General features: G+C 41.6%; 2 protein-coding genes across 2 annotated transcripts in view; both read right to left on the bottom strand.

Annotated features, from left to right (window-relative positions):
* LOC141050646 (uncharacterized) overlaps positions 1-11,246 on the bottom strand; it is a 67,646-nt gene extending 56,400 nt beyond the window's left edge. The window contains exons 1-3 of the mRNA XM_073547232.1: positions 11,103-11,246; positions 5,742-5,946; positions 398-669 (exon numbers count right to left, since the gene is read on the bottom strand). Coding sequence (XP_073403333.1) covers positions 398-669; positions 5,742-5,946; positions 11,103-11,145 — 520 coding nt within the window. The 5' untranslated portion in view covers positions 11,146-11,246. The remainder of the gene's footprint in view (positions 1-397; positions 670-5,741; positions 5,947-11,102) is intronic.
* Positions 11,247-19,538: 8,292 nt separating this feature from the next.
* Positions 19,539-27,836, bottom strand: part of LOC141050845 (serine protease 33-like) — a 52,579-nt gene continuing 44,281 nt past the window's right edge. The window contains exon 5 of the mRNA XM_073547526.1: positions 19,539-20,037. Within this exon, the coding sequence (XP_073403627.1) occupies positions 19,759-20,037 (279 nt within the window). The 3' untranslated portion in view covers positions 19,539-19,758. The remainder of the gene's footprint in view (positions 20,038-27,836) is intronic.

Here is a 27,836-nt window from a genome sequence, read left to right as displayed (position 1 = left end):
CTGGGATGTGGCAACATAGAGACAAAACAGATAAGCTGCAGAGCCCTGGAGTGGCCTACTGAGGAAGGAGGCAGTGGGAATGAAAAGGCTTCTTACTTTGACGGAAACGTGCTTAAGACTGTGAACCCGCTATCCCTTGTACATAACTGTTATCAAGCTCAGTAAAGACCCCATGCTTGACTGGATGTCTACTTTATTAATCTGTGGAATGAATGGCCCTGGCCAGCAAACACCATCAGCTAAAAGCGGCCTGCATGGGTGCACACTAACCCCAACACCCAGCCAGGACCCATACTTTCATGTAGCGCGCCGGGGCGGGATAGGAGAAGACAAGTTCCTCACCCGCTGCTATCACCCTACACCACACTGCACACAGTAATTTAGAAGTGTCCCTCACCTCCCGATGCAGTGTCTCCCCAGCCGGTGACCCAACAGTCCATGCCACAGGGGAAGGTGATGGAGGCGGCGGGCAGGCAGATGGGCTGGATGTACTTGGTGTCCATGACCGGACTGTCGAGCCTTAGTAGTGCAATGTCCCAGTTGTGCTGCCAGTTTTGATACTGGGGGTGAATTAGAGCAAACACCAGACCACGGACGGCTTCATTAGGATTGTCCAGTTGGAGCTTGTAGGCTCCTAAAGCTGCATAATAATTTCTAATGGAGGGATCACTGCGGAGCAGAGAAAATGATCAGATGTTATGAAGTCAAGAAAAACATACAACACCTGGCGACCATAATCACTAGACGAGACGCAACTGCACAATTATCATCTAATCTATTTCTCCAAACGTAGAAGGTTTGGTGGAGCAGATGTGTCCTTCTTTAGTCTTGGCTAGAGTTGAGCGATACCATCCGATACTTCAAAGTATCGTATCGGATGGTATCGGCCGATCTTTAAAAAAAGTATCGGTATCGCCGATTCCGATACCGGAAGTCCCATTCAAGTCTATGGGACTTCCGGTATCGGAATAAGAAAAACCCTTTCCTGCCCTTGTACAGCCTCTCTGGGGTCTGTACGGGCCTTTCGGGGGGCTGTGCCGGCCTGCCAGGGGGTCTGTGCAGGCTCCGGTGGTCTGTGCCGGCCTGCCGGTGGTCTGTGCAGGCTCCGGGGGGCTGTGCCGGCCTGCCGGGGGGCTGTGCCGGCCTGCCAGGGGGTCTGTGCAGGCTCCGGTGGTCTGTGCCGGCCTGCCGGTGGTCTGTGCAGGCTCCGGGGGGCTGTGCCGGCCTGCCGGGGGGCTGTGCCGGCCTGCCGGGGGGCTGTGCCGGCCTGCCGGTGGTCTGTGCAGGCTCCGGGGGTCTGTGCAGGCATCGTCCGATGGGACTACAAGTCCCATCTGGCGATGCCTGCTACCATGACAGTGATTGACACATTAGCCAATGATGGGACAGTAGTAGTCCCATCATCCGGCTAATGTGTTAAATGTAAAAAAAAAAAAAAAAAAAAAAAATTACATGCTACATTCATACTACATACTACATACATGCTACATTCATACTACATACTACATACATGCTACATTCATACTACATGCAACATACATACTACATATATACTACATGCATGCTACATATATACTACATGCATGCTACATACATACTACATGATACATACTACATATATACTACATGCATGCTACATACATACTACATATATACTACATGCATATGGGAATTTCCCACACAGCAATGGCATAAAGTGAGACTAGGGACTTTTTTTTTTTTAAGTGGCGGAGGAATACAGTGCGGAAGGATACCTACCTTCCGTCATTGGATTCCTGCAGCCCGTAGAGAACGGCAGCATCATCTGATGCTGCAGTTCTCTACCCAAGATCGTCGTGGGACACACTCGTGGACTGCTTCGGATCGTGGGTGAGTATTTTTGTGGTTTGTTATGTTAATATTTATTCCGGAAAGACAATGGCTTCGGGGAACAATGTGACAAGTATTGGTAAGTATGTTACTCTATGTTATATGTACTGTATGTCTATGTATGTATTGTATGAATGTATTGTATGTATGTAGTATATATGTGGTATGTATGTAGCATGTAGTATGTATGTAGTATGTATGTAGCATGCATGTAGCATGTAGTATGTATGTAGCATGCATGTAGTATATATGTAGTATGTATGTAGCATGCATGTAGTATATATGTAGCATGTATGTAGTATGTATGTGGTATGTATGTAGCATGTAGTATATATGTAGCATGCATGTAGTATATATGTAGTATGTATGTAGTATGTATGTAGCATGTATGTAGTATATATGTAGTATGTATGTAGTATATATGTAGCATGTATGTAGTATATATGTAGTATGTATGTAGTATATATGTAGCATGCATGTAGTATATATGTAGTATGTATGTAGTATATATGTAGCATGCATGTAGTATATATGTAGTATGTATGTAGTATATATGTAGCATGTATGTAGTATGTATGTAGCATGCATGTAGCATGTAGTATGTATGTAGCATGCATGTAGTATATATGTAGTATGTATGTAGCATGCATGTAGTATATATGTAGCATGCATGTAGTATGTATGTGGTATGTATGTAGCATGTAGTATATATGTAGCATGCATGTAGTATGTATGTAGTATGTATGTAGTATGTATGTAGCATGCAGTATGTATGTAGTATGTATGTAGTATATATGTAGTATGTATGTAGCATGCATGTAGTATGTATGTAGTATGTATGTAGTATGTATGTAGTATATATGTAGTATGTATGTAGTATGTATGTAGTATATATGTAGTATGTATGTAGCATGTAGTATGTATGTAGTATTTTTTTTTTTTTTTTTTTTTTTTAACATTTAACACATTAGCCGGATGATGGGACTACTACTGTCCCATCATTGGCTAATGTGTCAATCACTGTCATGGTAGCAGGCATCGCCCGATGGGACTTGTAATCCCATCGGACGATGCTTGCACAGACCCCCGGACATCAGCACAGCCCCCCGGCAGGCCGGCACAGCCCCCCGGCAGGCCGGTACAGACCCCCACAGGGTGCACAGCCCCCCGGCAGGCCGGCACAGCCCCCCGGCAGGCCGGCAGAGACCCCGGGCAGTCCACACAGCCCCCCGGCAGGCCGGCACAGCCCCCCGGCAGGCCGGCAGAGACCCCCGGAAGGCCCGAAATGACGGCGCATCATGATGCGCACACACCGCGCATCATGATGACGTCAGGCCGTCAATCAACTGAACTTCCGATTCCGATGCCGAATTCCGATATTGAAAAAATATCGGAAGTCGGTATCGGAATTCCGATACAGCAAGTATCGGCCGATACCCGATACTTGCGGTATCGGAATGCTCAACACTAGTCTTGGCCCAAGATGAGTATCGTCAGATGAGCAGCTTTAAAATAAATTTTTATATGGAATTTACATAATGAGAAATTGATTAACAAAATCTGTGGAAAGGTTGAGGTTGACATATCCGACTGTGAAAGAGAATGTTCAGGACCAAATTATTAATGACCTCTATGAGGGATAGGCCGTCAATAGAGATCGCGGGGTCTGTCACCCGGCAGCCCTTCAGGTCAGCGGACAACGGCTCAGTCAGCGGCTGGAACTAAGTGAGGACATGGCTACAGTTGTGGCCAAAAGTATTGACACCCCTGCAATTCTGTCAGATAATACTCAGTTTCTTCCTGAAAATGATTGCAAACACAAATTCTTTGGTATTATTATCTACATTTAATTTGTCTTAAATGAAAAAACACAAAAGAGAATGAAGCAAAAAGCAAAACATTGATCATTTCACGCAAAACTCCAAAAATGGGCCAGACAAAAGTATTGGCACCCTCAGCCTAATACTTGGTTGCACAACCCTTAGCCAAAATAACTGCGACCAACCGCTTCCGGTAACCATCAATGAGTTTCTTACAATGCTCTGCTGGAATTTTAGACCATTCTTCTTTGGCAAACTGCTCCAGGTCCCTGATATTTGAAGGGTGCCTTCTCCAAACTGCCATTTTTAGATCTCTCCACAGGTGTTCTATGGGATTCAGGTCTGGACTCATTGCTGGCCACCTTAGAAGTCTCCTGTGCTTTCTCTCAAATCATTTTCTAGTGCTTTTTGAAGTGTGTTTTGGGTCATTGTCCTGCTGGAAGACCCATGACTTCTGAGGGAGACCCAGCTTTCTCACACTGGGCCCTACATTATGCTGCAAAATTTGTTGGTAGTCTTCAGAATTCATAATGCCATGCACACGGTCAAGCAGTCCAGTGCCAGAGGCAGCAAAGCAACCCCAAAACATCAGGGAACCTCCGCCATGTTTGACTGTAGGGACCGTGTTCTTTTCTTTGAATGCCTCTTTTTTTCTCCTGTAAACTCTATGTTGATGCCTTTGCCCAAAAAGCTCTACTTTTGTCTCATCTGACCAGAGAACATTCTTCCAAAACGTTTTAGGCCTTTTCAGGTAAGTTTTGGCAAACTCCAGCCTGGCTTTTTTATGTCTCGGGGTAAGAAGTGGGGTCTTCCTGGGTCTCCTACCACACAGTCCCTTTTCATTCAGACGCCGACGGATAGTTCGGGTTGACACTGTTGTACCCTCGGACTGCAGGGCAGCTTGATCTTGTTTGGATGTTAGTCGAGGTTCTTTATCCAACATCCGCACAATCTTGCGTTGAAATCTCTTGTCAATTTTTCTTTTCCGTCCACATCTAGGGAGGTTAGCCACAGTGCCATGGGCTTTACACTTCTTGATGACACTGCGCACGGTAGACACAGGAACATTCAGGTCTTTGGAGATGGACTTTTAGCCTTGAGATTGCTCATGCTTCCTCACAATTTGGTTTCACAAGTCCTCAGACAGTTCTTTGGTCTTCTTTCTTTTCTCCATGCTCAATGTGGGACACACAAGGACACAGGACAGAGGTTGAGTCAACTTTAATCCATGTCCACTGGCTGCAAGTGTGATTTAGTTATTGCCAACACCTGTTAGGTGCCACAGGTAAGTTACAGGTGCTGTTAATTACACAAATTAGAGAAGCATCACATGATTTTTCGAGCAGTGCCAATACTTTTGTCCACCCTCTTTTTTATGTTTGGTGTGGAATTATATCCAATTTGGCTTTAGGACAATTCTTTTTGTGTCTTTTCATTTAAGACAAATTAAATGAAGATAATAACAAAGAATTTGTGTTTGCAATCATTTTCAGGAAGAAACTGAGTATTATCTGACAGAATTGCAGGGGTGTCAATACTTTTGGCCACAACTGTAAGTGCTGCTGCAGAGTCCTGCGCTTTATCTCAAACTAAATAAAGAGGTAAATATAAAATGAGCATAATTGATGAAAAATGCAAAAAAAGTAATAAATACATTGTATCAACCCCTTATTGGTATCTATAAAACATCAACTTACCATGTGAAAGATAAACCTTCACATAGCCTTCTTATATTTCTATCGATGGAGCTATCAGTGTCAGAAAACTGAGACAATAAAAACATTTTTTTTATATGTTTCACTACTTAGAAAGAAGAATATGTATACAAATCTACAACTCGTCATATAAAAACAAAGCTTCATACTGAGATTGTGATGAAAAAAATGCTCAGACACTTGGAAGAAGGGAAAAAACTAAAGTTCGAATTAGAAACATTTTTCTTGGCTGTTGGTGGAGGGGTGTCAGGCACATATCGGGGTTGCTATCCATTATACAGACATATATCATCCAGCATGACGGCGGTCTACTGAGGTAGATGAACCCAGAACTTACTCATCAAAGCAGTGGGCAGCGGTCAGCACCCACCGGGATGTGATCAATGAGCCTCCACATACGTGGTAGTAGCTGCTTCGTACTCTATAGAGTAGACTGACTTGCCACGGCCATTCTCCATCCAGAGCGTCTGTGCCACCGACTATGCGGCTGGTGACCTCCGGGGATCCACAGACCGAGCCGCCATCTGCAGAGCTAGGGAGAGCTGGAAGGAAAGATTCGTACAAGTCAATAGTATCCATGCCCAGGCTCCAGCGTTATTACTACAGACTCGTCACTCCTATCCTCTTAATTTCCAATTCTCACGAGACATCCAGAGCGCACCGTGCGGAATCATTCTATTTCTCTCATTAATGTTTCAGGGGCCTCAAGACATTGTTCTCCCAACCACTAGTCCCGGTGTGGATGGTGATAGTAGACCCAGCAGAGTTGTCACCACAAGGGGTCTCACGTGTAGTCCCAGGTGATGAGTTCACCCTGAGCAAAGTACCTTTACCAATGCACAGTTATCTTTGGGTGGAGGGTGTGAACACTTCTGCCCATTCAGCGGACTGATCCCAGGGAGGGAGAACAGAAAGTCACATGTTCAGTGAGGCGGTTGGTGCGGTAATGTCAAGGGGCGAGAATCTATTGCTGAGGTCCTGGTGCCCATGTATGGATGGCCTATTGAGTTTGGAGATCGGTTGCCAGCCGGACTGGATACACGTTCTATGGTCAAGGGATCCGTCATCTAGATTTGAGGAACTTTCTTAAGGACTGTTGCTGCTGAATACATGTACTATGGTTGTGTTACCTCTTTCTGAAGGAGCCTGGACTGTGACTACAGACTAGATTGGCGGGAGTTACGAAATATGTGGCCAACCAAAAGTTGGGAGACATTGAGTATCGCCTGGTACGGGGGCAGTGGAACAACCGGTCACTGGGAGGGGATCTTGTTGACTGGGGACATTATATTTTGGCCATCTACCTGGATTTATTGTAAAACCATGGATGTAAGGACTTAAAAATCGTTGCATTGTTAACCTGCCTAGGTGATTATTACAACCCCCAACCTCAGATCATCACACTCACAAAGTAAGGAAAGCTCTCTTGGACTCTCAAAAGAATCATCAAAATTCCTATGTCCTTAGTGACCGAGGTGTTGAAGGGCACAGCTACCGTCAGATTCTGGTGACAGTCACCCAAATGCTCGTATTTCCTCAGTATTTGTGGCCAATGTTGACCACTACATGTGAAGGCACAGCAACCATTTCTCAGGGTAAAACCAAATTTATCTAAGAAACGTAGCTGCTTTCTCAAAGAGTGGAACTCAAGTATGAACAGAAGCTTCTCCTTTTGTTCGTATGGGAAGCTTCTCCAAGGGCAGAACCTGAGTGTCCTGCTGTGATTCCCTTTACGATGAAGCAATCTGAACCAAAAGAATCTGACATATATAATATCCAAATGTGGATACAATGGGTATTTCGAGAAATCATGATCCCAATTAGATTAAATATAGGAGACTCGTAAATAATTTCGAGAAATCATGATCCCAATTAGATTAAATATAGGAGACTCGTAAATAATGCAGGATATCTAGAAAAAACATGGAGTATATGAACCCCAAAAAGAAGAACGAAGAAAGTATATTAAAAAGTATAAGAATTTGGTTCAATGTCAACAAATATATTAAAATCACATATAGCATAAAGTAGCAAGATGGTCGATGGTGAGGGCTCAAAAGATGGACAATTACACACAGTAATAGATAAAAAGTGTAAGTGTGTACAAGTGACTAAATGGAACTGCTGATCAATTCATCAAAGTGTGTATTTCTATAAAATGATACCGGGAATGTGCCTCAGCTGTAACCTTTTATAAATGGTCACCAACATATACAGTGCATAATAGCGTTGAGACACCTGCTAATGCATCTGACAGTAAAGTGTAGCAATCAGCAGTAATGTACACAAGGGTAAAATGTACACACATTAAGTTATATGTCTACATGTGTGAGTCCACAGCCCCGGCGCGCGTTTCTGCTGGGCTTTCTCAGGTGGCTGTATGGAGCATTATAAAAAATATTTTTAGAGGTTATGCACAGGGGGTTGGAGACTCATTTATATATCTTCCTACAATGCTGTAAAACAGGTAGTATAGGTGGTGGCCATACTTTATATTGTGAAAACCTGGTGGCAGGTTCCCTTTAAGCAAGGTATTCCGTATCCTATTGATAGCGACCACTTGATTTTTTGGGAATATCCCTTTAAATGATGGCAACTTTTTTGTTGGCGTATTCTAATAAACAAGTCTTGAATGTGCTGTTATAGTCTATTGAGTTGTTTATTGCAAAATTATTGGGGGAAAAATGCAAAGTAAGACCAGAAAATGATCCGCAGAACTTGTACCAAAAATGAGTAGAAAATGGGAAATCAGAGGAGCAGTTTCAGCTCAGACTGAGATGAGCGGAGATGAGGGCGACAGCATGAGATAATGTCTCACCTTCATTCACCCTGTGGAGTAATCAACAGTGCCGCTGATTGATTTAGCATCCTGATCCATGAATCATTCCGCTGGTATCGATTACTTTTGTCTGGTTTTCTCAGCGGCTTCTTCCTGTTGCACAAGTCTGTCTGTGAAGTCGTGTTCACACAGAGTTTTTTTACTGTGAATTTTGAACAAGGTTTTTATTGATTTTAATGGAAAAACATTCCTCTACCGCACAAGGTCCCGTTTTACAATGGACAAAGAAGCAATAGATCGATGCTTGAAAAAAACTCCAACTTTAAATACTCAATTAACAAAAGCAAAAAACAAAATTCAAACTTAAAGGGAATCTGTCACCTGAATTTGGTGGGCTATTTAAATGCCTTCTGTCCCATCCGATGGGCGGTAATTCGCATCCATTCCTCCTCCCCATCCTTGGCCGCCATCTGCAATATTTTCTGGAATTTGAGTAGGTGTTCGCCATAGTCCGCGCGTGCGCAGTGCCATCTTGTCTCACGCACGCGCAGTATGCTTTGCTCAACTGCGGGCAAAGCCGAAAAGCATTACTGCGCTTGCGCTGGTCAACTATGTCCCAGAAGTATTTTGTTGTGTTCCGGGACATAGTTAACCGGCGCATGCGCAGTAATGCTTTTAGGCTTTGCCCACAGTTGGGCAAATCATACTGCGCGTGCACGAGGCAAGATTGCATTGATCTGTATCAGCAAGATTGATTTAACTTTGTCATAGTAAGCATCCACACAGGTTTTCTTTACGACCGCAGTGTGAGTGTTACTGATACTCTGCCTATACATATCTTATTGTATTCATTTTTGTTTTATAATTTTTTCTATTTTTTAATCTATTATTATTATGCTTTTTTTAACATTTTTTAATCTATATTTTTATATTTATATCTAGCTTTTCTATATTTCCTGAGGATATAGTTCATTTCTCAATATCTGCTATTTATAATTTTTTTTACAATATATATTCTTCTATTACTAATGTGCCAGCGGGCAGCTGTAGATTTGATGCCGGCCTCCTGTATTCTCCTGTGCGTACATTGTGCAGTTGTGGTCATTTGATATTAATAAATAAAATATTAGATATTTTACCAACGAATTGAGAGTAGGCATTGCGTTTTTGATCGTTGCTGACCTCTCTTAAAACCTCAAACCGAAATGTGAACAAAGCATTAGAGTAAAGAGAAGGAAACTGAAGAGACAACAGTTTGAGAAGAGACGATCAAAAGAACATGCCAGAGCCTTAAAAAAGAGAAGAGGAAACTGAGAAACTGAGAGAAGAGACAATAGTGGGGAGACAATCAGAATAAGAATGTGAAGACTAGAGTTAAGCGAAACAGGTCGGCCAGATTCATAAGTTGCCGACTTATGGCAAAGTAGGGTTTCGCCGACCGAAACCCGACCACAGCATGAAGTCGGCCATGCGGTTGGCAAAATGAGCGCCAAAGTCGGATTTCCCAGAATGCTTGCACATGACTTTTTTCAGCCACTGAGCAAGGACATACACTGTGGGCAACGAGATGACATGTGCAGCATCCGGGGAGAGAGAGTTTTCACGCACTTTAAAAAAGCGGTCCGGCATGTAGGTGTGTTTACTGTCCTCCACTCTCTGCCGACTTTGCTTCCCCATTTACTTGCATTGGGTTTCGTGTTTCAGTCGGACCTTCGACTTTTCCTGATAGTCGGCCAATTTCGTTCGACTCGACTTTTGAGAAAGTCGGGTTTCATGAAACCCGACTCGACCATAAAAAAAGGCAAAGTCGCTCATCTCTAGTGAAGACTTAGAAAAGAAAAAAAACTGGAGGAGAGACAATCAGAAGAAGATGGTAGAACCACAGGGAAGAGAAAGAAACTGAGAAGAGACAACGGTGGGGAGACAATCAGAATAAGAGTGTGATGCCATAGAGAAGAGAGAAGACTGGATGAGAGACAATAAGAAGAAGATGGAAGATCCACAGGGAAGAGAAGGAAACTGATAGAAGAGACAATGGTGGGAAGATAATCAGAATAAGAATGTGAAGCCTTAGAGAAGAGAGAAGACAGGTTGAGAGACGATCAGAAGAAGATGGTAGAATCATAGAGAAAAGAAGGAAAATGAAATAAGAGACAATGGCAGGGATACAATCAGAATACGAACGTGAAGCCTTAGAGAAGAGAGAAGACTGGGTGAGAGACAATCAGAAGATGGTAGAACCACTGTAAAGAGAAGGAAACTGAGAGATGAGACAATGGTGGGGAGACAATCAGAATAAGAACGTGGAGCCTTAGAGAAGAAAGAAGACTGGGTGAGAGACAATCAGAAGAAGATGGTAGAACCACAGGGAAGAGAAAGAAACTGTGAGAAGAGACAATGGTGGGGAGAAAATCAGAATAAGAACGTGAAGCCTTAGAGAAGAGAGAAGACTGGGTGAGAGACAACCAGAAGATGGTAGAACCATAAAGGAGAGAAGGAAACTTTGAGAAGAGACAATGGTGGGGAGACAATCAGAATAAGAACATGAAGCCTTAAAGAAGAGAGAAGACTGGATGAGAGACAATCAGATGATGGTAGAACCACTGTGAAGAGAAGGAAACTGTGAGATGAGACAATGGCAGGGAGACAATCAGGATAAGAACGTGAAGCCTTAGAGAAGAGAGAAGACTGGGTGAGAGACAATCAGAAGAAGATGGTAGAACCATAGAGAAGAGAGAAGGAAACTGAGATGAGAGTATGGTGGGGTGATAGACAATCACGAAAAGCTGGAATAGCCATTTTCTGCAGTCCCGTGTAAAACCCCAGATACCGGCAGTGGTACATCTCACAGATAAAAGTTGATGTTACCTTCATCCCTATGTAACACCGCAGATGCTATATACATGGCAGGTCCCTTACCGACATGTAGGACTAACAGGACATACAGCAGTTTCTTCTCCATATCTTTGCTTTGTCTTCTCCTCTTGGTGAGCAGATAAATTCTTGCAGCTCATCAGATATTGGAGAATTGGTGAGGAAGGAAATTTCTGACACTGATCTACAAGGAGTCATTGATTTTTCTCTTTTTATCACCTCTGTTCAATTTCCTGATAGGGTTTGACAACTTGAGTCAGTCTCTCCGTCCATTCTGCAAGTTCTGTAAATGAGTAACCCAAGCACAATACCCAAATCTATATTTTAGGCAAAGTCCACATGTTGGGCCATGATCTGCTCCTGGTAGAATATTAATAGCTGGTATAGATTTTGATGACATGTTAAAGAATCCATAAAGTATATTAATACAAAGCTGCTTACATTTCCTGCTAGTTTCTGTATTTCCCGTTCATTTTACTAAAGTGAAAAGACATAAAATATCCCAAAAAAACATTCCGAGAGTTCTCATGGTTGATTGTGGTCACCATGCTTCAACCCTTACCAGGCTATCACACTTTATGGCCTTGCATGAGCATTTCCAGTGGAAAATCCCTCTTACACACATTACAGGGAGGCTCAAGTAATAATAATAAAAAAATAGGAAAGAATAATTGTAGAAAGATAGGAGCATCTCCTCTCCAGCACAAAGTTGCTGACCTGAGTCCACAAACATCCATACTGTTTCTTCTACAAGTCAAGATTGTCATTTTCTTGACATCAACTCGGCAGAACAACACTTGATGACCAAAGCCCCAGAAACTGAGCTAATTCTTTACAAAGTAATATTTTGACCAAAAGAGCTCAATCCCCTCTGGTTAAACAACACTGACCTCAAACTCAGAAGAGGCACAGGAGTGTATCACGGCACAAGTATCAACCTCCTTGAAGACAATCCTCAGCAGCAGAACATCTTGCAGGGGAAGGACATGCAGCCAGGATATCTTGTTTTTTGGTAATTGGCCGTTCTGTGTGTATCAACCTCAACTTTTTTTTGGACAATGTTTTCTCACTACAGTTTCTGACTTAACGTTGTTGACTCTTGACTAGTGTTGAGCATTCCGATACCGCAAGTATCGGGTATCGGCCGATACTTGCTGTATCGGAATTCCGATACCGACTTCCGATATTTTTTCAATATCGGAATTCGGCATCGGAATCGGAAGTTCAAAGTTGATTGACAGACTGACGTCATCATGATGCGCGGTGTGTGCGCATCATGATGCGCCGTCATTTCGGGCCTTCCGGGGGTCTCTGCTGGCCTGCCGGGGGGCTGTGCCGGCCTGCCGGGGGGCTGTGTGGACTGCCGGGGTCTGTACCGGCCTGCCGGGGGGCTGTGCCGGCCTGCCGGTGGTCTGTGCACCCTGTGGGGGTCTGTACCGGCCTGCCGGGGGGCTGTGCCGGCCTGCCGGTGGTCTGTGCACCCTGTGGGGGTCTGTGCCGGCCTGCCGGGGGGCTGTGCCGGCCTGCCGGTGGTCTGTGCACCCTGTGGGGGTCTGTACCGGCCTGCCGGGGGGCTGTGCCGGCCTGCCGGGGGGCTGTGCCGGCCTGCCGGGGGGCTGTGCTGATGTCCGGGGGTCTGTGCAAGCATCGTCCGATGGGACTACAAGTCCCATCGGGCGATGCCTGCTACCATGACAGTGATTGACACATTAGCCAATGATGGGACAGTAGTAGTCCCATCATCCGGCTAATGTGTTAAATGTTAAAAAAAAAAAAAAAAAAAATACTACATACATACTACATGCATGCTACATACATACTACATACATACTACATATATACTACATACATACTACATGCTACATACATACTACATATATACTACATACATACTACATATATACTACATACATACTACATACATACTACATATATACTACATACATACTACATGCATGCTACATACATACTACATGCTACATACATACTACATATATACTACATATATACTACATATATACTACATGCTACATACATACTACATATATACTACATACATACTACATATATACTACATACATACTACATACATACTACATATATACTACATACATACTACATGCATGCTACATACATACTACATGCTACATACATACTACATATATACTACATACATACTACATATATACTACATACATGCTACATACATACTACATACATACTACATACATACTACATGCATGCTACATATATACTACATGCTACATACATACTACATATATACTACATACATACTACATATATACTACATACATACTACATACATGCTACATACATACTGCATACATACTACATGCATGCTACATACATACTACATGCATGCTACATACATGCTACATACATACTACATACATACTACATATATACTACATACATACTACATGCATGCTACATACATACTACATGCTACATACATACTACATATATACTACATATATACTACATACATACTACATACATACTACATGCATGCTACATATATACTACATGCTACATACATACTACATATATACTACATACATACTACATACATGCTACATACATACTGCATACATACTACATGCATGCTACATACATACTACATGCATGCTACATACATACTACATACATACTACATACATACTACATGCATGCTACATACATACTACATGCATGCTACATACATACTACATACATACTACATGCATGCTACATACATACTACATGCTACATACATACTACATGCTACATACATACTACATATATACTACATATATACTACATACATGCTACATACATACTACATACATACTACATACATACTACATGCATGCTACATATATACTACATGCTACATACATACTACATATATACTACATACATACTACATATATACTACATACATACTACATACATGCTACATACATACTGCATACATACTACATGCATGCTACATACATACTACATATATACTACATACATACTACATGCATGCTACATATATACTACATACATACTACATACATGCTACATACATACTACATATATACTACATACATACTACATGCATGCTACATACATACTACATACATACTACATACATGCTACATACATACTACATATATACTACATACATACTACATACATGCTACATACATACTACATATATACTACATACATACTACATACATGCTACATACATACTGCATACATACTACATGCATGCTACATACATACTACATATATACTACATATATACTACATACATACTACATATATACTACATACATACTACATACATGCTACATACATACTACATATATACTACATATATACTACATACATACTACATATATACTACATACATTCTACATGCATGCTACATACATACTACATACATACTACATACATACTACATGCTACATACATACTACATACATGCTACATACATACTACATACATACTACATGCTACATACATACTACATGCATGCTACATACATACTACATACATGCTACATACATACTGCATACATACTACATGCATGCTACATACATACTACATATATACTACATATATACTACATACATACTACATATATACTACATACATACTACATGCATGCTACATACATACTACATACATACTACATACATACTACATGCATGCTACATACATACTACATGCATGCTACATACATACTACATACATGCTACATACATACTACATACATACTACATGCTACATACATACCACATACATACTACATACATACTACATACTACATATATACTACATGCATGCTACATACATACTACATGCTACATACATACCACATATATACTACATACATACAATACATTCATACAATACATACATAGACATACAGTACATATAACATAGAGTAACATACTTACCAATACTTGTCACATTGTTCCCCGAAGCCATTGTCTTTTCCGGAATAAATATTAACATAACAAACCACAAAAATACTCACCCACGATCCGAAGCAGTCCACGAGTGTGTCCCACGACGATCTTGGGTAGAGAACGGCAGCATCAGCTGTTGCTGCCATTCTCTACGGGCTGCAGGAATCCAATGACGGAAGGTAGGTATCCTTCTGCACTGTATTCCTCCGCCACTTAAAAAAAAAAAAGTCCCTAGTCTCACTTTATGCCATTGCTGCGTGGGAAATTCCCATATGTATGTAGTATGTATGTAGTATGTATGTAGCATGCATGTAGTATATATGTAGTATGTATGTAGCATGTAGTATGTATGTAGCATGTAGTATGTAGCATGCATGTAGTATATATGTAGTATGTATGTAGCATGTAGTATGTATGTAGCATGCATGTAGTATGTATGTAGCATGCATGTAGTATGTATATGGTATGTATGTAGCATGTAGTATGTATGTAGCATGCATGTAGTATGTATATGGTATGTATGTAGCATGTAGTATGTATGTAGCATGCATGTAGTATATATGTGTTATGTATGTGGTATGTATGTAGCATGCATGTAGCATGCATGTAGTATGTATGTAGTATGTATGTAGTATATATGTAGTATGTATGTAGCATGTAGTATGTATGTAGCATGCATGTAGTATATATGTGTTATGTATGTAGCATGTAGCATGCATGTAGTATGCATGTAGTATGTATGTAGTATATATGTGTTATGTATGTAGCATGTAGCATGCATGTAGTATGCATGTAGTATGTATGTAGTATATATGTGGTATGTATGTAGCATGCAGTATGTATGTAGCATGCATGTAGTATATATGTAGTATGTATGTTGCATGTAGTATTTATGTAGTATGAATGTAGCATGTATGTAGTATGTAGTATGAATGTAGCATGTATGTAGTATGCATGTTGTATGTATGTAGCATGTAATTTTTTTTTTTTTTTTTTTACATTCAACACATTAGCCGGATGATGGGACTACTACTGTCCCATCATTGGCTAATGTGTCAATCACTGTCATGGTAGCAGGCATCGCCCGATGGGACTTGTAGTCCCATCGGACGATGCCTGCACAGACCCCCGGAGCCTGCACAGACCACCGGCAGGCCGGCACAGCCCCCCGGCAGGCCGGCACAGCCCCCCGGAGCCTGCACAGCCCCCCGGCAGGCCGGCACAGCCCCCTGGCAGGCCGGCACAGCCCCCCGGAGCCTGCACAGACCACCGGCAGGCCGGCACAGACCACCGGAGCCTGCACAGACCCCCTGGCAGGCCGGCACAGCCCCCCGAAAGGCCCGTACAGACCCCAGAGAGGCTGTACAAGGGCAGGAAAGGGTTTTTCTTATTCCGATACCGGAAGTCCCATAGACTTGAATGGGACTTCCGGTATCGGAATCGGCGATACCGATACTTTTTTTAAAGATCGGCCGATACCATCCGATACGATACTTTGAAGTATCGGACGGTATCGCTCAACTCTACTCTTGACCAGTTATCGACATATTTCTTATTTAAGCTTCAAGGTTATCATCACTACAAATCTAAGACAAGTCCTGAAGGAACTGCTACAGTGAAGACCAGATCATTATAAAGGGATTAAAAACTAGGGAACTCTTAAGACTCCACAACTCAGTTTTGACTTTTTCCTGCGTTATGGCAGCTTTGTGCCCTCAATCCACTTTCCCGATGTTATGGCGGGTTTTGTGCCCACTCATTCTTCTTCACGTTGTTGTTTGATAGTGGAGTTTGTGCCCATTTTCTTCTTTGTAATAAGCAGGCTTGGTGTCAGCTCTCATCTCTGTGTATGTTGAGTTTTGTGTCCCTCTCTATTCTCCACATTATGTAGCCACCACTACCCACACTCCTTTCTGGGCTTTGTGTCCCTCTCTATTCTCCATGTTATGTAGCAACCGCTGCCCGCGCTCCTTTCTGGGCTTTGTGTCCCTCTCTAGTCTCCATATTGTATAGCCACTGCTGCCCGCACTCCTTTCTGGGCTTTGTGTCCCTCTCTATTCTCCACGTTATGTAGCCACTACTGCCTGCACTCCTTTCTGGACTTTGTGTCCCTCTCTATTCTCCACGTTATGTAGCCACTGCTGCCCGCACTCCTTTCTGGGCTTTGTGTCCCTCTCTATTCTCCACGTTATGTAGCCATTACTGCCCTCACTCCTTTCTGGGCTTCGAGTCCCGCTCTATTCTCCACGTTATGTAGCCACAACTGCCCGCACTCCTTTCTGGGCTTTGTATCCCGCTCTATTCTCCACGTTATGGAGCCACCACTGCCTGCACTCCTTTCTGGGTTTCGTGTCCCTCTTTGTTCCCCACGTTATGTTGCCACTACTGCCCACACTATTTTCTGGGCTTCGTGTCCCTCTCTATTCTCTACATTATGTAGCCACCACTGCCCGTGCTCCTTTCTGGGCTTTGTGTCCCGCTCTATTCTCCACGTTATGGAGCCACTACTGCCCGTACTCCTTTCTGGGCTTCATGTCTCTCTCTGTTCTCCATGTTATGTAGCCATTACTGCCCACACTCCTTTTTGGGCTTTGTGTCCCGCTCTATTCTCCACATTATGGAGCCAATCCTGCTGCACTCCTTTCTGGGCTTTGTGTCCCTCTCTGATCTCCACGTTATGGAGCCACTACTGCTCGCACTCCTTTCTGGGCTTTGTGTCCCGCTCTATTCTCCACATTATGGAGCCACTCCTGCTGCACTCCTTTCTGGGCTTTGTGTCCCTCTCTATTCTCCACGTTATATAGCCACTACTGCCTGCACTCCTTTCTGGACTTTGTGTCCCTCTCTACTCTCCACGTTATGGAGCCACTACTGCCCGCAGTCCTTTCTGGGCTTTGTGTCCCTCTCTATTCTCCACGCTATGTAGCAACCACTGCTCGCACTCCTTTCTGGGCTTCGTGTCCCTCTTTGTTCTCCACGTTATGTAGCCACTACTGCCTGCACTTTTTTCTGGGCTTCGTGTCCCTCTCTATTCTCCACATTGTGTAGCCACCACTGCCCGCACTCCTTTCTGGGCTTCGTGTCCCTCTCTATTCTCCACATTGTGTAGCCACCACTGCCCACACTCCTTTCTGGGCTTCGAGTCCCGCTCTATTCTCCACATTGTGTAGCCACCACTGCCCACACTCCTTTCTGGGCTTCGAGTCCCGCTCTATTCTCCACATTGTGTAGCCACAACTGCCTGCACTTTTTTCTGGGCTTCGTGTCCCTCTCTATTCTCCACATTGTGTAGCCACCACTGCCCGCACTCCTTTCTGGGCTTTGTGTCCCTCTCTATTCTCCACATTATGTAGCCACCACTGCCTGCACTCCTTTCTGGGCTTTGTGTCCCGCTCTATTCTCCACGTTATGGAGCCACTACTGCTCGCACTCCTTTCTGGGCTTCGTGTCCCGCTCTATTCTCCACATTATGGAGCCACCACTGCCCGCACTCCTTTCTGGGCTTTGTGTCCCGCTCTATTCTCCACGTTATGGAGCCACTACTGCTCGCACTCCTTTCTGGGCTTCGTGTCCCGCTCTATTCTCCACATTATGGAGCCACCACTGCCCGCACTCCTTTCTGGGCTTTGTGTCCCGCTCTATTCTCCACGTTATGGAGCCACTACTGCTCGCACTCCTTTCTGGGCTTCGTGTCCCGCTCTATTCTCCATGTTATGGAGCCACTACTGCCCGCACTCATTTCTGGGCTTCATGTCCCTCTCTATTTTCCACGTTATGTAGCTACTACTGCTCGCACTCCTTTCTGGGCTTTGTGTCCCGCTCTATTCTCCACATTATGGAGCCACTACTGCCCGCACTCCTTTCTGGGCTTCGTGTCCCGCTCTATTCTCCATGTTATGGAGCCACTACTGCCCGCACTCATTTCTGGGCTTCATGTCCCTCTCTATTTTCCACGTTATGTAGCTACTACTGCTCGCACTCCTTTCTGGGCTTTGTGTCCCGCTCTATTCTCCACATTATGGAGCCACTACTGCTCGCACTCCTTTCTGGGCTTCGTGTCCCGCTCTATTCTCCATGTTATGGAGCCACTACTGCCCGCACTCCTTTCTGGGCTTCGTGTCCCGCTCTATTCTCCATGTTATGGAGCCACTACTGCCCGCACTCATTTCTGGGCTTCATGTCCCTCTCTATTTTCCACGTTATGTAGCTACTACTGCTCGCACTCCTTTCTGGGCTTTGTGTCCCGCTCTATTCTCCACATTATGGAGCCACTACTGCCCGCACTCCTTTCTGGGCTTCGTGTCCCGCTCTATTCTCCATGTTATGGAGCCACTACTGCCCGCACTCATTTCTGGGCTTCATGTCCCTCTCTATTTTCCACGTTATGTAGCTACTACTGCCCTCACTCCTTTCTTGGCTTTGTGCCCCTTTCTTTTCTCCATGTTATGGAGCCCTTACGGCCTGCAATCCTTTTTGCAGTTACTTTTGGGAAACAACATTCTGCAACTCAGGATTCTTGGTAATGAAGAAGATTTTATTGGGAAGACAACAAATAATAATTCCAGTACCCAGAACTAAGATTTTATCTATGGTCAACCACAAACTCTGACATTTCTTTATCACCATTTTTGAAAACAAAATTGATAACTAAAAGTGAAGAACAGAGGCAGCAGACGTCACATCAGAAGAAAGAAGATCTGCAGCCCAGAGACCCCTCACTGGTACATTATAATCTACAGATATCTGAGCATGGAGACTGTAATAATGAGAAGTATCAGCAGATAACAAGCCATGTTCATGTTCCCTCTGCATTTTTGGGAAGGTTGTGGGATATCGGTCACATCGTAGAAGCTCATCTCTGGTACGTGAGACTGGATCCAGGACTGGGAGGCGGTTACCAGGGTGTAGACCCCGGGGCGGTTGGGTAAAGCACATCCAGAACCCCAGCTTACAACTCCAGGCTGGTACCAGACACCATTGACCTTACACACAAGAGGTCCTCCGGAGTCTCCCTGAAAGACAACAGCGGACAATGAGCCGTGGGGCATCATTATATACTGATTCTACACATAAAATCTGTACGTAAAAATCACACGATGAGTGGAACTCTCCAGAATTCTGTGATTTGTGCAATATGAAATAACGAGGCCAGGAGAGATCACTGGTGACATAAATAGAAGAATAAAGTGGTACGACAGCCCTGAATATAAAATGTTAGAAAATAGCTGCATTGATTTATTGGTGGAACCAGTTGTGCGCCCAATCTCCAGCGTCCCAGGAGCCATTTTTACACACAACAACTCCCAGCTACATGTTTTTCGCATTACTGTGAGCCTCCTGCATGGCCTAAACCTGCTCCTGTGGCTCCAGCATCTCCGGAGATGTCTCCAGATCACGCGGATTATACAAACTAAATCACTTTCCTGTAAAGTTATTCTCTGCGAGTTGAATGATCCTTAATATACTCTGCGATCTCTCCAAACCCAAATGTACAGAAAAAAGAATACTCAACTTACCGCCAACCACCACTCCAACCCCGAGGCTCCTCACCATCACCTGTCTGGTCAACGCATATTTTCTTAAAGGTGACATGTGCTAAAAAAGGACTCTAAGGCCGAGGATGCATCTGCTCATGGATGTCACATGGTCACAAGACAAGTCAGGACATCAAAGCTCGGAAATGGAAAGGAAGATTTTCCAAGGAACGGGCAACAGATGGAAACAACCGGCGAGGAGGGAGAGATGAGCAGAAAGGTACTAATGTCCCTTTCATTTTCTAACTCTTATTTGCTCAGAGGTCTGGAGATTACCCGGAGCATAAGGAGGGAAATTCAATATGGAAAAATAGCTTTGTTGACAGTTAAATTTCGTTGTAAAACACGTGTGCTAGCCAATTCAAATTTGTACATGTGGCAGTATTATAGCAGTTATATTCTTGTACATAGGGGGCAGTATTATAGTAGTTATATTCTTGTACATAGGGGCAGTATTATAGTAGTTATATTCTTGTACATAGGGGCAGTATTATAGCAGTTATATTCTTGTACATAGGGGTAGTATTATAGTAGTTATATTCTTGTACATAGGGGGCAGTATTATAGCAGTTATATTCTTGTACATGTGGCAGTATTATAGCAGTTATATTCTTGTACATAGGGGGCAGTATTATAGTAGTTATATTCTTGTACATAGGGGCAGTATTATAGCAGTTATATTCTTGTACATAGGGGTAGTATTATAGTAGTTATATTCTTGTACATAGGGGGCAGTATTATAGCAGTTATATTCTTGTACATAGGGGCAGTATTATAGTAGTTATATTCTTGTACAAAGGGGGCAGTATTATAGTAGTTATATTCTTGTACATAGGGGCAGTATTATAGTAGTTATATTCTTGTACATAGGAGCAGTATTATAGTAGTTATATTCTTGTACATAGGGGGCAGTATTATAGTAGTTATATTCTTGTACATAGGGGCAGTATTATAGCAGTTATATTCTTGTACATAGGGGTAGTATTATAGTAGTTATATTCTTGTACATAGGGGGCAGTATTATAGCAGTTATATTCTTGTACATAGGGGCAGTATTATAGTAGTTATATTCTTGTACAAAGGGGGCAGTATTATAGTAGTTATATTCTTGTACATAGGGGCAGTATTATAGTAGTTATATTCTTGTACATAGGAGCAGTATTATAGTAGTTATATTCTTGTACATAGGGGGCAGTATTATAGTAGTTATATTCTTGTACATAGGGGCAGTATTATAGCAGTTATATTCTTGTACATAGGGGGCAGTATTATAGTAGTTATATTCTTGTACATAGGGGCAGTATTATAGTAGTTATATTCTTGTACATAGGGGGCAGTATTATAGTAGTTATATTCTTGTACATAGGGGGCAGTATTATAGTAGTTATATTCTTGTACATAGGGGCAGTATTATAGTAGTTATATTCTTGTACATAGGGGGCAGTATTATAGCAGTTATATTCTTGTACATAGGGGCAGTATTATAGTAGTTATATTCTTGTACATAGGGGGCAGTATTATAGTAGTTATATTCTTGTACATAGGGGCAGTATTATAGTAGTTATATTCTTGTACATAGGAGCAGTATTATAGTAGTTATATTCTTGTACATAGGGGGCAGTATTATAGTAGTTATATTCTTGTACATAGGGGCAGTATTATAGCAGTTATATTCTTGTACATAGGGGGCAGTATTATAGTAGTTATATTCTTGTACATAGGGGCAGTATTATAGCAGTTATATTCTTGTACATAGGGGTAGTATTATAGTAGTTATATTCTTGTACATAGGGGGCAGTATTATAGCAGTTATATTCTTGTACATAGGGGCAGTATTATAGTAGTTATATTCTTGTACATAGGGGGCAGTATTATAGTAGTTATATTCTTGTACATAGGGGCAGTATTATAGTAGTTATATTCTTGTACATAGGAGCAGTATTATAGTAGTTATATTCTTGTACATAGGGGGCAGTATTATAGTAGTTATATTCTTGTACATAGGGGCAGTATTATAGCAGTTATATTCTTGTACATAGGGGGCAGTATTATAGTAGTTATATTCTTGTACATAGGGGCAGTATTATAGTAGTTATATTCTTGTACATAGGGGGCAGTATTATAGTAGTTATATTCTTGTACATAGGGGGCAGTATTATAGTAGTTATATTCTTGTACATAGGGGCAGTATTATAGTAGTTATATTCTTGTACATAGGGGGCAGTATTATAGCAGTTATATTCTTGTACATAGGGGCAGTATTATAGTAGTTATATTCTTGTACATAGGGGGCAGTATTATAGTAGTTATATTCTTGTACATAGGGGCAGTATTATAGTAGTTATATTCTTGTACATAGGGGGCAGTATTATAGTAGTTATATTCTTGTACATAGGGGCAGTATTATAGCAGTTATATTCTTGTACATAGGGGCAGTATTATAGTAGTTATATTCTTGTACATAGGGGGCAGTATTATAGTAGTTATATTCTTGTACATAGGGGCAGTATTATAGTAGTTATATTCTTGTACATAGGGGCAGTATTACAGTAGTTATATTCTTGTACATAGGAGCAGTATTATAGTAGTTATATTCTTGTACATAGGGGCAGTATTATAGTAGTTATATTCTTGTACATAGGGGCAGTATTATAGTAGTTATATTCTTGTACATAGGGGCAGTATTATAGTAGTTATATTCTTGTACATAGGGGCAGTATTATAGTAATTATATTCTTGTACATAGGGGCAGTATTATAGCAGTTATATTCTTGTACATAGGGGACAGTATTATAGTAGTTATATTCTTGTACATAGGGAGCACGATTATAGTAGTTATATTCTTGCACATAGGAGCAGTTTTTTAGTAGTTATATTCTTGTACATAGGGGCAGTATTATAGTAGTTATATTCTTGTACATAGGGGACAGTATTATAGTAGTTATATTCTTGTACATAGGGAGCAGTATTATAGTAGTTATATTCTTGCACATAGGAGCAGTTTTTTAGTAGTTATATTCTTGTACATAGGGGCAGTATTATAGTAGTTATATTCTTGTACATAGGGGGCAGTATTATAGTAGTTATATTCTTGTATATAGGAGCAGTATTATAGTAGTTATATTCTTGTACATAGGGGGCAGTAATATAGTAGTTATATTCTTGTACATAGGGGCAGTATTATAGTAGTTATATTCTTGTACATAGGAGCAGTATTATAGTAGTTATATTCTTGTATATAGGAGCAGTATTATAGTAGTTATATTCTTGTACATAGGGGCAGTATTATAGTAGTTATATTCTTGTACATAGGGGACAGTATTATAGTAGTTATATTCTTGTACATAGGGAGCAGTATTATAGTAGTTATATTCTTGCACATAGGAGCAGTTTTTTAGTAGTTATATTCTTGTACATAGGGGCAGTATTATAGTAGTTATATTCTTGTACATAGGAGCAGTATTATAGTAGTTATATTCTTGTATATAGGAGCAGTATTATAGCAGTTATATTCTTGTACATAGGAGGCAGTATTATAGTAGTTATATTCCTGTACATAGGGGCAGTATTATAGTAGTTATATTCTTGTACATAGGGGCAGTATTATAGCAGTTATATTCTTGTACATAGGGGACAGTATTATAGTAGTTATATTCTTGTACATAGGGAGCAGTATTATAGTAGTTATATTCTTGCACATAGGAGCAGTTTTTTAGTAGTTATATTCTTGTACATAGGGGCAGTATTATAGTAGATATATTCTTGTACATAGGGGCAGTATTATAGTAGTTATATTCTTGTATATAGGGGACAGTATTATTGTAGTTATATTCGTGTACATAGGAGGCAGTATTATAGTAGTTATATTCCTGTACATAGGGGCAGTATTATAGTAGTTATATTCTTGTACATAGGGGGCAGTATTATAGTAGTTATATTCTTGTACATAGGGGCAGTATTATAGTAGTTATATTCTTGTATATAGGGGCAGTATTATAGTAGTTATATTCTTGTACATAGGGGCAATATTATAGTAGTTATATTCTTGTACATAGGAGCAGTATTATAGTAGTTATATTCTTGTACATAGGAGCAGTATTATAGTAGTTATATTCTTGTACATAGGAGCAGTATTATAGTAGTTATATTCTTGTATATAGGGGCAGTATTATAGTAGTTATATTCTTGTACATAGGGAGCAGTATTATAGTAGTTATATTCTTGTACATAGGGGGCAGTATTATAGTAGTTATATTCTTGTACATAGGAGCAGTATTATAGTAATTATATTCTTGTATATAGGGGCAGTATTATAGTAGTTATATTCTTGTACATAGGAGCAGTATTATAGTAATTATATTCTTGTACATAGGGGCAGTATTATAGTAGTTATATTCTTGTACATAGGGGCAGTATTATAGTAGTTATATTCTTGTACATAGGGGCAGTATTATAGTAGTTATATTCTTGTACATAGGAGGCAGTATTATAGTAATTATATTCTTGTACATAGGGGCAGTATTATAGTAGTTATATTCTTGTACATAGGGGCAGTATTATAGTAGTTATATTCTTGTACATAGGAGGCAGTATTATAGTAATTATATTCTTGTACATAGGGAGCAGTATTATTGTAGTTATATTCTTGTACATAGGGGCAGTATTATAGTAGTTATATTCTTGTACATAGGAGGCAGTATTATAGTAATTATATTCTTGTACATAGGGGCAGTATTATAGTAGTTATATTCTTGTATATAGGGGCAGTATTATAGTAGTTATATTCTTGTACATAGGGAGCAGTATTATAGTAGTTATATTCTTGTACATAGGAGGCAGTATTATAGTAATTATATTCTTGTACATAGGGGCAGTATTATAGTAGTTATATTCTTGTACATAGGGAGCAGTATTATAGTAGTTATATTCTTGTATATAGGGGCAATTTTCATTGTAAAAACCAAACAAATACAAATAACATTCCTCCAATAATACAAAACTGAATTCACTAGGATTGTACATACATTCATTATATATCCAGTTTATACATATCAAATTAACTTAGAGTCCATACTCCTAGTTTGAGGAGAAAAAAAAAAAAAAAACACTTTGCAAACAGAGCTCATCATATTCCTACCCAGTGACTCATCCTTCTCTATCTTAACATTTCCTAATTTCTCCTCATGATTTTCCCTATCTGAGTTTGGACATTATCTGGTTGACAGCGTCACAGATCTGGGTCGGAGTTATTCTGTTCACCACCGGTCTCCATCTCAGACTCTTCCCGAGTGCCCTCAGGTAAGGGCTTCCGCTTTGGCGGAGGACAATCCTCTACGTCCCTATCACACTCTGCATCAAATCTCTTAAGGTCATCTTCAAAATCGCCGTCAGACTCAGACAGAACATCAAACCTGTTAGATACGACCATTACACCTGCAGAGCTCTGGAATTTCTTCCCGGCTCCTTGGCCAGTGTCATACCCCTCAGTAGAGTTGAGCGACTTTTGTTTTTTTAGGGTCGCGTTTCGTTTCATGAAACCCGACTTTTCCAAAAGTCGGGTCGAGCAAGATCGTCCGATTATAGGGAAAAGTCGGGGTCGTCCCGAAACACGAAACCCAATGTAAGTCAATGGGGAATAAAAGTCGGCAGTGAGAGGAGGACAGGAAACACACCTACAGTGCCCATTTGAATGCCAAAAGCATCAATTCTTCTTACTTAAGCTTGTCAACCTTAATTAACTTTATAATACAAGTTACGCACTGAAAAATGGGGGTTATTTGGCTAAAGTTGTGGGGGGGGAGGGCTGGCTGCAGGTTTTCATGTGCCCTGGGCGAAAGAGCGCCCCTTTAACACATACCACAACTCATCATGCTCCGATACGGCAGAGAAATAGCGGTATAGTACAATGAAAAATACTTCACTTTTTACATCTCATGACGAGGCCCATCTATTTCTCCATACAGAATCATTGGTCCCATATAATGTTTGAAACAGTATATGATGAGCTCCACATAATGCTACAGTATATGTTGGTCCCCATGGATGAAGCTCCACTGTCTTATGGGCCCAAATAATGCTCCAAACATAATGGGCCCCATTTCTAATGCTCTAGTGTATAATGGGCCCTGTAAATGCTGCTCCAGTGTCTGATGTCCACCTTTGGAATGTTCCAGTGTATGGTGGGCCCCATCTATCATTCTCCAGAGTATAGTGCTCCCCAAAAATTGCTGTCCCAACATTGAAAACAATCAAATAAGTCTCCTCGCTAGGGAATCCCTGTACTTGTCTGGACAGGTGCTGTAGCTTGCTTAACAGCTCGCCAGCCGTTCTCACGCCCAGTATGGATTGCACGTGATTGCACAAAGGTTAGAAAGGGTACCGTATCCCTGGATAACATGTATGGATAGCGTACACATTCAAAATATATGTCTCAGGAGGCAGGCTCAGACGGTGTCAGGCCCAGTATGGATTGCACGTGATTGCACAAAGGTTAGAAAGGGTACTGTATCCCTGGATAACATGTATGGATAGCGTACACATTCAAAATATATGTCTCAGGAGGCAGGCTCAGACGCTGTCAGGCACAGTATGGATTGCACGTGATTGCACAAAGGTTAGAAAGGGTACCGTATCCCCGGATAACAGGTATGGATAGCGTACACATTCAAAATATATGTCTCAGGAGGCAGGCTCAGACGGTGTTAGGCACAGTATGGATTGCACGTGATTGCACAAAGGTTAGAAAGGGTACCGTATCCCCGGATAACATGTATGGATAGCGTACACATTCAAAATATATGTCTCAGGAGGCAGGCTCAGACGGTGTTAGGCCCAGTATGGATTGCACGTGATTGCACAAAGGTTAGAAAGGGTACCATATCCCCGGATAACATGTATGGATAGCGTACACATTCAAAATATATGTCTCAGGAGGCAGGCTCAGACGGTGTTAGGCCCAGTATGGATTGCACGTGATTGCACAAAGGTTAGAAAGGATACCGTATCCCCGGATAACATGTATGGATAGCGTACACATTCAAAATATAAGTCTCAGGAGGCAGGCTCAGACGGTGTTAGGCCCAGTATGGATTGCACGTGATTGCACAAAGGTTAGAAAGGGTACCGTATCCCCGGATAACATGTATGGATAGCGTACACATTCAAAATATATGTGTCAGGAGGCAGGCTCAGACGGTGTTAGGCCCAGTATGGATTGCACGTGATTGCACAAAGGTTAGAAAGGGTACCGTATCCCCGGATAACATGTATGGATAGCG

The sequence above is a fragment of the Dendrobates tinctorius genome, unplaced genomic scaffold (assembly GCF_039654945.1).
Source record: "Dendrobates tinctorius isolate UK_male_01 unplaced genomic scaffold, ASM3965494v1 ptg000152l, whole genome shotgun sequence".
In the NCBI taxonomy this organism is placed as follows: domain Eukaryota; kingdom Metazoa; phylum Chordata; class Amphibia; order Anura; family Dendrobatidae; genus Dendrobates; species Dendrobates tinctorius.
This window is presented reverse-complemented; position numbering and strand designations above follow the sequence as displayed.